Source organism: Magnolia sinica, chromosome 3 (genome assembly GCF_029962835.1).
Source record: "Magnolia sinica isolate HGM2019 chromosome 3, MsV1, whole genome shotgun sequence".
Taxonomy (NCBI): domain Eukaryota; kingdom Viridiplantae; phylum Streptophyta; class Magnoliopsida; order Magnoliales; family Magnoliaceae; genus Magnolia; species Magnolia sinica.
In genome coordinates, this window is record NC_080575.1 from 118922484 (window position 1) to 118934144 (window position 11661).

Here is an 11661-nt window from a genome sequence, read left to right on the forward strand (position 1 = left end):
ACCCCATCTCTAAACAGGGCATGTGGCTCAATAAAATCTCGCGGCCACGTTCTAACACCAAACACCAACCTAAGTTATGTTGAGTTCACCATGCACTCTGCATCCAGTCTGAAGACAAATCAGGGATGGATCGGCTCGTCTGATCAACATGGTTTTTACATGGTAGCCAATAAAATATGTTCTGAACTTAAATAATAGAAGGTTCAGATTTATCAATTGAACAGCCCAAGTGGCAACTAGGAGCATTAAGCATTTCTCACCAAAAGAAACTTTATTTCAAATCTTCGTTCGTTTTAAGTCTTTCCATTGTAAGCCGGCCTGGAGGGCCAGGTCTGGGTACTTTTCAACCTGGTTAGGGCCACAGCCAGGCCAAGGAAGCAGGGCTGGCGACTACATTTTCTTTCTTCCTTCCTAGGATGCAAACTTCTTTGGGGTTGCAAGGTAGGCCCACCTATTTACGACACCATCCATTCGTCAAGTGGGCCCACCGTAGATCTCGCGTTGCCCGAAGACTACGCCGATGACAGCCAGAAATGGACAAATGGTTCAATATCAGGAATTTTGGGGTCCAGCGGGCCCTGGTCGAATCCTCCTGTCTAGTGGCATCCACCATGATCATAGTAGGTCCCACGTGGGCCCAAACGCGACTTTGTATAAGACTATATATGAGAAATGCTCACATCCAACAGTGGAGCATAAGTTCCAAATCAAGAGGTGGATACTTCCAATCTATCATGTGTGAGTGACATCCCGTCCATTAATATGGTTATCCATACCATAATGATCGTCTGATGCAAGAACCAGCCTGATCGATTCATTAGGTGGGCCACGATGCACATTGAATAACCATTGGAATGATCCATTGTAAACGTTTTCTAACCACGAGACGTACCGACAGATTTTTATACTAAATGATACTCGTGGTGGGGCCAGCCATCTGGATGGGCTGGATGTCGCATAAGCATATCTAGAGAGAGAGGTGTAGAGACATTTTTACTGTTGTTGTTTCCAAGACGAACAAAAGATAAATATACACAAGATTTTCTACTCTATCACAAGTCCCAACTTCGAGTCGCTTCCTATTCATACTATCTTAGCACCCGCATTTTTATATAGTAAGAAAAACAGGATCTCCTTTTATATATATAAAAAAAAAATCGCAGCTCCGTCCACACGTTTTCCTTTGTCATCTCCATTTCACAGCATCCCAGACATCAAAAACACCAGTCGCCACTCCATCCAGCTGCCCCATTCTGCAAATTCCAGACAGTAAACCTGCCACACCCGTGTGGGGCCCACCAGATGCCTCCGAGAGACGAGCGTCGTCACATACCACCCAAAAAAACATGATCAACCCTGCCAGGACACTCGGTCGAGGAATAGGAGCCACGCGTCCAGCCCGGCACACACGTGTGAGATCCAGGCCGTTCATCAGCCATCCCCGACTGCGAGAGCGACCAAACAGTCCGCTAAAAACAACCAAATTCTTGGGTGAGCATGGAGCAGGGCCAAGCTGATGAATGGTCCATATTTCACACACGTATGCTAGTACACGTGCCACTCGTCCTCACCCAAGTAGCCTTTGGCATTTCTCCAACAGGAAGCCCATGCTGTCATCGCTCGCTGGATGACTTCCAGCCGTTGAGATACACCTTGCACTGTACGACAGTCTTCCCGACCATAAATCCCGGCACGACCGTGAAACCCACCTGAAGCCTGATATCCGGCGCATCATCGGCCACAAAACCTGTGTCGTCGACTACGCTTTCCATGTACATATCGGAAAACCGGCACCCTTTCCTCACCTGAAAAATGGAGGCCTCCGGCTCGAATGAGAAAGCCAAGCAGTGCAGAAGCCAGACCCGCTTCGCTGCCTCTGCAAACGCCCCGAAGAATGGGGTTTCTGGAACCTTGCCAGAGCTCACAAGGCTCCTCTGAGTGAGATCCCCAAAGAAGGCCGCCTCCATCTTCGGATGCACCGATGCTAGATACCTTGAACGGCAGAATTTCCCGAATGATGATTCAGGACTTTCCATGAGAAATTCCACCGTCTTCACGGACTTCAACTGCATGAAACTATCAAAATAATGGCGTCGTCGGTGCCTCTGTTTCGACGAATGCTCGCTTGGAGTAGAGAATTTAGGGAACTGGAAATCTCCAAAGAGCTTTCTGCAGACATAAGCTTCGAAGGCGAAGCATCTGTGGAACGGCTTCACATAAACTGCATCCGGCTCGATGGAATGGGCTGCGGCATCAAGATCCCATCCTGCAGACTCCATCTCATCGATCATCAACTTAACAAAGATTCGGATTGATTTGATCGTGTGGCGGAGAGCCAAGATGAAATGATTGGGATTCAATCCAGAAATATGGAGATTGTTGAGAGCAGACAGAGAACTGCTCGGATTTAGCCTCTTCTCGAGCGATCTGTTCTGCCCATCCAATTCCTGCTGCTTCTCTTTGAGGAAGAGGATCTCTGAGTCCTTGAGCTGGAGCTGCGACTGCAATTTCTTCCCCATGATCTCGTACGTCTTCAACAGATTCTGTTGCTCCTGAATCTCCGCCAGCAGCTGCGATTCCTGCGAGGGAAGTATCTGTTTCTTCACGTAGAAGTGCTTCAACTCCGACAGCTTCTTCAGCTCGGCAATCACAACTTTGTCAGCCGACTGAATGGTCTCGGGATCGTACGGCGACTGCGCAATCTGGAGCTGGGCGTAGGCGGCCTTAACGGCAGAGACGCTAGCAAAAAGCTTGGCGAGAAGCGCCTCCATGGCTTCTCTTTTCCGGAGCTTCTCCTTCTCCTCCTCGATGCTGGGGCCATCCAGAGGCTGAGAAAAACAGGCCTTGGGGGACGGATCTACAACGGTGTTCTCGGGCAACTTCACCTTGCGAAGCCCATCATCAGGGGCGATTCCAGATGTTCGGAAACGGAGGACCTTCTTAGCGAAGGTCTGTACTAAGCCGTTGACGTTGGAAGACACCGGTTTAATGGAATCCATCTGGAGAAGAAAGGAAGGAAACAGAAAGAAAGAGATGAGATTCGGTTCTTGAAAATGGTGGGGGAAAGGAAAGGGGAAGAAGGCATGGAAGGATGGGATCGGGCGTGCGATGAAAAGGGGGGGAGGAGAGAGAGCTTTCGCTTTAAACTCTCGGATCGAGGACGGTGGTCGTGGTGGAGGGATTTTGGCTTTTTAGGAGAGTTTCCAATGCTTTTTTTGCAAGGGGTAAAAGGAGTATTATTTTATTTTATTTTTATTTTTTTTAAGGGCGGGAAAGATAAAGGAGAGGGCGAGGATGGGGTTTTCGAAGGAGACGCGTTTTATAAACTCGAAAGCCACGCACTGAGGGGAAACGGGCGTTGTTTTATCGTGTAACGCGAAACACAGCTGAGATTTCGTGTTTCTCGCATTACTATTACTATTTTTATGTTGGTCGCGATGTCTCCCGATGTCAAGATACTACTTTGCCATACATGTTTGTGATACTGCAGGCATACCAGAACTTATAACAGGCATCTACATGATCCGAACCGTTCATCCACTGGCAACTGTAGCCATTATAACAGACAATTTCAGTGGGAAATGGTTGTTTAGTATCGGCTGCTATTTTTAAGATTACTATCTGTATTTAGAGTAATTCGATAACTGGCAGAGTAGTACGCTTTTATTCGGAGGTAATATTCCACTGTAGCCAAGTCATAGTCTAAAATTCGGATTCTGTTTGAAAAATCGTAACAGCTTATTCGTGGACACTTGTTTGTTGAAATTGGACGATTTTCAACCGTCCATTTAACGTCCACCAATACCAAAAGTGAGAAAGTCAAATATGACTACTTTTTAATTCAGGGTGCATGTAAACTTGGACCGATGATTTGGAAGGTTTAATACAACTTATTTGTATGCAATTTCTAAGTAACTTCTACGTGCGTGAGTAACAAGCATCACAATCAGCCCGAGTATGAAAGTCTTCAAAAGACGTACATGTCATTTTAAGTTTCTTTTTTTATTTTTTATTTTTTTCAAAAAGGGTTTTTTGTACAATGCTAGCTCATTAATTTGATATCTACATCTAGACTGGTACCTACTTAAATGAACTTTTTATCAAGCTGCCTTGCCAATTAAGCTAAATGCCACGGCAGTACCTTCTGTTAGTTTTTTCTTTGGTGTTGACCAAAACGCCCCCAACATAACAACAAAATCTTGTAATCTGTAAACAATAAATACTAATATTACAAAAAAAAAAAAAAAAAAACTACCGATATACATAAGGAGCCCCGTAGGTGGAACTTTCAAGAGATCCACCCCATCCATCAGGTACACAGTCTCATGTCTAATTTTGAACCCATAAAATCACGACCGTCTAGAACCCAAGCAGCCATACCCTAGGAAAAGGTTGAGATGGTAAAACCACCATTAGTTTTTCATGGGATCCACCGTGGTGTTTATATGCCATATACAATTCATTGTTCGGAGATGCATCACCAGGATCAAAGAAATACATGATACGGGCCCTGATTTGGACGATCTGGAATGAATTACATTCACCATGTGATCGTTTTACACATGCTAACCTGGTAGGGATGGAGGAGAGTCAATAGTTCTAGATTCATAAAGTGTCTAGACTCCATGGCCCAATAATCAGGCCAGCCTACTCATTAAGTGGGCCACACATGAAAAAAAAAAAAAAAAAACTAAGAAATTAATGGAAATTTGACTAATTATCTATATATTGACTATCCACATTTTGGCTAATTATTATTACTTTTTGGCTAAGTCATGTTCATGGAGGATTGCATTCCAACCAATGAATATCTCACAGTTCATGTACATGTGCATGTGCCATGTTCGCAAATATGCGGCAAAATCCTTCAGTGATCAAGTGCACTAGCATAGCATTCATAATACCCTAAAGAGAGGAATCCACTGATTCAATACTAATAAATATTAATTTGGAGATCAAGCATTCAATATCCCTGCACGCAATGCACATGTACAAGATCCTGACCTTCCATTTGTTTGGCCGTACCTACTGATCAGAAGAACATTGAAATTTACAGATGGACATATAGGGGACTGTTCAACCAACATTACTCATGCAAATTGCATGAAATCTGGTTGACGATTAGGATCACATGATTAGGGTGGTTTTTGGTATATATGTCCTATCCATGGTGTAACACAATTATTGAAACCATCTTGAAAACATGCATGCTATGTGGAGAGGTTTGAGTGTTTGATTACTAATTCAAAATAAGTGTTTAGCATAGGGGAGCCCCGTCATCTATTATGAAATAATATATATATTTTTTAATGAAGCAAGTGATGAGATGACAATACAATCTCAAAGCAATCATCTGGTGTGCAATTATTTATGAGAAGATGATTATTAGAGCCATAATAATCTACCGAAGGGCATTTTTTGTCATATAGGATAAAAATTTGACTGAACGTAAGGCCTCATTTGGCACCACGGGTTCAGCATACCTAGACTGAAAATCCACTGGATTCCAAATTCTCGATTGTGTTAGGCACCTTGGATTCAAAATCTTGTGCAATCCAAAAATAACCATGCACTAAAATTATGTAGTATATTTATAGGAGTTTGAATTTAATTACTAAATCAACTTTAATATCCCTAATTAGTATATGTAGGTGATGTTTGATACAGTGATTGAAACATATACTTTCGCCAAAATTGATTAAGTTCAAAGCCATGAAAGGGCCAGCAGTGACCAACCAACATTTCTTAACAGTTAATTTAGATGGCCAATGTTTGGATTGTTCATATCATTTTATTGATGTAATTTTAATGAATCAGTTGGTAATCTAATTGTTTTCGGATATCGTCAGTGGGTCATGTTTATAATAGATTAATAGCTTAGTGACACATGTTACACACACAAATCTCTTGCCTTTAAAAATGAGCCAAAAAAGAAGAAGAGCGGATTGGTAACCCTAGTACAAGGAAGGGATAGTAAAACTCGTCAAAAAGTGAGGATTTGAAATCCTCTAGATTTGGAATACCCTCTAATCCACCTTGCCTAAGGACCAAGGGATTTGGAATACGCTAGAATCCCCCCCAAATCCAAGGTGTCAAACAAGATGTGAGATAAAACTAACAAAAAGTATACTATCAAGGTAAAATTAATTAATCAGGCAGCTTAACGCAAAGTTTATTTAATTAAGTACTTGAATGTAAATATAAAATTAATGAGGGGTTAACATATAAAAATCCCATAAACAGAAAGGCAATCAGTGGTGCATATTTGCCACCATTTATTAACTGGTGGTAGCACCATAGCAACCATTCCACTATTCAAATGGGAAAATGTGCATATGGCGAAATGCCATTTGGCAAGAAACAAACCATGCGGGAAATGTTTGTGTTTAATTCGTTCTTGATCATTAAAATGAAGGTTTAAAAAATCACTAAAAATGGAAACACTAAAAAAAAAAAAAAGGCAGGAGAGAGGAGGAAAAAGCACAGTATAAGTGAATATATATCATATATAAATATCCAAATAATTCTAATTTCTATATGCATGCGTAATAATGTATAGGTAAACAAATATTGTCCTTTGACCTTCTCAAACCCTTCCTCTTCAAGTAATCCTTGAATAGATCCATCCATTTCTATATGCATGCGGGAAATGTTTGTGTTTAATTCGTTCTTGATCATTAAAATGAAGGTTTAAAAAATCACTAAAAATGGAAACACTAAAAAAAAAAAAAAAGGCAGGAGAGAGGAGGAAAAAGCACAGTATAAGTGAATATATATCATATATAAATATCCAAATAATTCTAATTTCTATATGCATGCGTAATAATGTATAGGTAAACAAATATTGTCCTTTGACCTTCTCAAACCCTTCCTCTTCAAGTAATCCTTGAATAGATCCATCCATTTCCCAAAAGTTCTTTTTTTATAATAAAATGCATTTTGATTAAAAACAGAGCTCAATTCGGTTTGTTTTGTCTTTTCTTTTTCTTTTTCCCTTTAAATCTTTGAATTTACACCTTGTTCCAAAGGTTTAATTGATTACACGAGTTTTTATTCCTTAACCATTCGGATTTTAAAACAGAGTTATGCTAACTATGTTCAAAACATTTACAGTCAAGGGGCTCCACCGTTGATTAAGCATGGCCAGAAAAAATATCAACCAGGCCATCTTAATTCTTAACCGTCTGTTTCCAACATTTCTTTGTGACAGCTAACTGCATTCATCTTTCAAAAAAAGAAAAGAAAAAAAAAAAAAAAGAAAAAAAAAAAGAAAATGAAAAAAAAGACTAACTTACTATGTTCACTTGGCCCATCCATTTGAACACCACCAGCGCTTGAGGAGCATTCAACATACAATCAATGTCTCACAGTCACAGGATATGACCCATAGAAAGGGGCATCGGGATACTGCATGTATCCATTTCTATTTTGGGTGTGGAGTTTCTAGTTCGAATTAAAGTTGTGCAGAAAGACGGAAAATGTGTTTGCACACACACAAGTCTCAGACCAAGGATCATGAGACCATTTGGGATACCAAAAGCACATCAGCATGATCTTGTCCAGATGGATTGTGCTACTCTGCTGACAGATTCACATGGCATACTGTACTGTCAATGCCACAATGGGCCTATCGTGGGTGGCTGATGGCCAAAACCTCATTAGTTCAAAAACCCCATAACTCAACAGTGTCCAGCTGAGTGTGATCAACTTGAACATTCAGACGAGTCTTTGCTTGACTCAGACTGGATGGTCTAAAAATTAAATAAAAATATGTAAAATAGCTGTGAACATTTAAAATACTTAGTCAAGGACTGGATGTTTACTGATGTCGTGGTTTTTTATTTCACAGTCAAGGTCATCAGGTTTTTTATCCTTTCAGGGAATGGATTACATTTTTCATTAATTACAATTAGTGGGCCAAGTCAGTAGACGAACTAGATGAATCTAGTTCAAGCTGAGTTCTCAGATCAAAACTCATCAAGTCAAGCTGGCCCATCAGAATTCTGGCCTAGATCACCGAGTTCTAGAACTAAGCAAAATTAGTCAACGATGGACCAGTCCTTGAGGCTTGAAGCCCAATACGTGGGTGCAAAAATAATGGCCCAAAATGAAAGAATAAACAGTGTAAGGTCATCAAAATTGAAAATTTATGTCCATTAACCAGCCCAATCTCTTCCCCATTCAACGTCCACTATCATGGACCACAAGTTGGATGGTCTCAATGGAAGCATGTGGACCGCTCTCATTGGAAAATTCAAGGGGAACTGGCTAACATGCAAGGGAGAGCAGTGAACGGTTGATTGTGCACCAAGAACCGGTCCGGAGGGCCCAAAGACAGCTATCTAATACGGAATCGGATTGCGTACTGAGTTACTCAGTACGCTCTTATCGTACTGAGTAAACTCAGTTGGGCTCACTACGAATGCGTGTGGTTTATCCACGCTGTCCATTCGTTCTTCCAGATCATTTTATGGGTTCAACCGAAAATTGATACATATACAAAGCTCAAGTGGACCATACCACTGGAAAAAGTGGAACTATTGATTTTAACCATTGAAAACTTTCTAAGGCCCCTAGTGATGTTTATTTGTCATCCAACCTTTTCATAAGATAAGAAAGACATGGATGAAGGGAAAACAGAAATATCAGCTTGATCTAAAATTTCCGTTGTCCCCAAGAAATTTTCAATGGTAGATGTTCAATTCACACTGTTTCCGGTGGTGTGGTCCATTTGAGGTTTGTATATACTCCATTTTTTGGATAAAGCCTTAAAATTATGTGTTAAAAGAAATGAACGGAGTAGATATAATGTATGAATGACACTGGGGCCCATGGAGTTTACTCAGTACGCTTACCGTACTGAGTTACTCAGTACACAATCCGCTTCCATCTAATACATGGTATCATTAAAGGTGTGTCCATCACCAATAAATAACTGAGTAAAAACCGGTAACCGTAGAACTATTATAGAAAGTTTATTTTGCAATGTGGTGTGTGTGGCCCACAGTGATGTAGTTCCCACATCTGCTCTGACCGCAAGTTCTGCCCCTTCTAGTTCACATCATATCCAGAAATGGGCCAGTCCAAAACACAAGCGAATCACACCACAGGGAACAGTTGGGATGGGGACAACCACCATTAAAGCCTTTTGTACTGTTGGTGACGCCCACCGTGTTTTTATATATGCCATCCAATCCGTTCATTAGGATGCGTTCCACCAGAATGAATTAATGCCCCCAAAAGCAGGCCATTCCGAGAGTCAGGCGGGCACCAGTGATTTTAGAGACATTAGGCATGATTTTCTGTGGCCCATCTTAGTTTTGGATTGGCTTTAAATAAAAAATAAAGAAATAAATAATGCAGGGAGAACATTTAGAGGGCTCACATAATGACCTGAGCGGATGTTCCGATGCACGGTACGCATCACAGTGGGACCCACACACAACTATGTAGAATAAGCTTTGCAGAGGAACTGCCCTAAGGGTCCTCGAAAATGACAATGATATTTCAGACGCGTCTGACAAGGGAAATGAAAACGGCAAGAAGCGCCAAGCCTACTCGCGAGGGCAAAAATAAAGTGAACTACCCTCACGTGTCTAAAACAAGCACACGTGTGGACATGGACCCCCTCTTCAGGTCATCTCCACCGTGGAGATTATATATAGGACTAAAAGGCATGACTGTGTGATACTCAAGCTAGCCACACACGTACAAAATAATAATAATAATAATGACCGTCAACAGAAATTGATTCAAGGGTCCAAGATTTACGCAAATGTGTGACCCAGCAAATCTTCATATTCCCCTGATTTTCGAGAATGGCAACCGCGTGACGGGAATAGCCAGGTAAGTATGTCCTTTCCCACACGGGTTCCTTGCTCCCACGTGTGAACCATGTGAATGCAAAAACCCAAAATCCAGTCCTGCCTCATACAAGCGGCCCAGCGCCATTCACGTGGTGTATATTTCTTATGTCAGTCGCGTCTGACACTGACAAATCATGGACAGACCAGGAGAGTAGAACCAAGGGAGGATTACAGCTTTCTAATAATTAAAAAAAAACTAAAACTATATAATTTTTAAAAAAAAGTCTTCTGAGACACAGCACGGGTGCCGATTGGCGAACGTGTGGAGCCTTTGAGTGGCTATGGGAATGGCCATATGAAAAAACCAAAGCAGGACCACCGCGCACCAGCGCCACACCTGTACCTTCTATGTGGTACCAACGGCAAGTTTTTCCAAACCGTCCTTTTTTCTAGTATAACGAGTAAACCACGGACCTCCTACGCTCGTTCTAACGTCCCACGTACCAGCCAGGTTTTCACGTGTGGTGCGTGTAAAGGAGCAAAGGTATATGCAGGGAGCACCAAATCGACTGATCCCGAAACAAACACGATAAGGGGCATGTGAATTACTGGTCCGATAGATTACCGAACCGGCTTTACCGAATATTGGCAAGATTTATCAAAGACGGGGGTCGGTGGGTATTCATACCTTTTCAAAGCCCCGAGAAATTACGTTTTCCGTCCATCTCTCTTCATTGGTGAAATATCGCGAGAAAAAGGGGCGAGCACACCGTCAAACACCCCTGACGCAAGTAACGAAACCCCTGCAGTCCAAAAACAATTAAAAAACTACCGTTTTGTTAGATTTTCTTCAATCCAAACAGAGCAAAATCATATGAAATCACAATCTTCGTCTTCTCAATCCCACCTTGGAAAGAAAAATTAACACGTCGAACAGACTTTTAAAAAGACGAACTTCGAGAAGGCGATTTTCCCCTTCCTATTCTCTCCTCACCCTAAAATATCAGCAAGACAAAATCAGAAGCTCCGGCGAGCGTAAGGAAAACCCCACCAAATCAACGGTTGGGCTTCATCATCTTGATGGAACTTTCCAGAAATCACAGATTTGAAGAGGAAAATAATCCGGCGATTAGAGATTAAAAAACATACCTTCCTGAGACATCCTTCATTTCAGTAGTACAATCCAAAAATGGAAGCTTCTAAAGTTGGAATCTTCATTGATGAAAATCTGCCCTTTGAAATATCCGCAAAGGGTTTTTTTTTTCCTTCCTTTGACCCTGACCAAAAGCTTCTCACAATAAGAAAATCACAGCTTTGAATCTTCTTCTCCTACTCGAAGATTTTCTTGCTAAAAGAAATCTCGAATATATCGCTTCGAGAAGAGATGGGAAAACCAGAGCGGGAAGAAAAGACGAAAATGCAAGCTACAAAAATATGTCGGGATATATGTATTGGGAATAAGACCCTAGGTTTGTTCTACCTATAGGTTTTACCTGTTAGCAGATTTACAAATGCGTCCCACCGCTTCAGGTCCCAACGCTTGTATAGATCCGACTCCGGGAAGGGTAGTTTGGTCATTATATGCTGGGAAAGCTACTTCGACGTGTCAGTGAGCAGTAAAAATCGAGTATCTAAATTTACGAACGGCGCCAGCCTCACTAGCGTAGACACGTGGACGCCCTGCCTTTTGCTAACATAAATTAGATCCACTCCGTCCATCAAGTACGGCGTAACATTTTAACCATGAATTGTAAATATAATTCCAATCAGAGACTTATCGGGACCACACCATAAAGGATAGTGTTAAATCAAGACCAAAACCGATGAATTCACGTGCTGTGGACCACAAGACTTT

General features: G+C 41.5%; 1 protein-coding gene across 2 annotated transcripts; it reads right to left on the minus strand.

Moving 5' to 3' along the window:
- Nucleotides 1–980: 980 nt before the first annotated feature.
- LOC131240951 (protein GRAVITROPIC IN THE LIGHT 1-like) lies at nucleotides 981–11286 on the minus strand. 2 transcript variants are annotated; one of them, XM_058239513.1, is made up of 4 exons: nucleotides 10956–11286; nucleotides 10714–10801; nucleotides 10495–10609; nucleotides 981–2999 (listed from the first exon to the last, which is right to left on the minus strand). In XM_058239513.1, the coding sequence occupies exon 4, from the start codon at nucleotides 2997–2999 to the stop codon at nucleotides 1614–1616; it is 1386 nt and encodes a 461-aa protein (XP_058095496.1). In that variant the 5' UTR covers nucleotides 10495–10609; nucleotides 10714–10801; nucleotides 10956–11286; the 3' UTR covers nucleotides 981–1613. The 2 variants fall into 2 exon arrangements, with proteins under 2 accessions (XP_058095496.1, XP_058095497.1); XM_058239514.1 differs by lacking the exon at nucleotides 10714–10801.
- Nucleotides 11287–11661: the final 375 nt, after the last annotated feature.

Bases quoted from the DNA above. Each gene is read 5' to 3' on its own strand.
- LOC131240951 (XM_058239514.1), bottom strand. From the start codon at position 2,999: ATGGATTCCATTAAACCGGTGTCTTCCAACGTCAACGGCTTAGTACAG.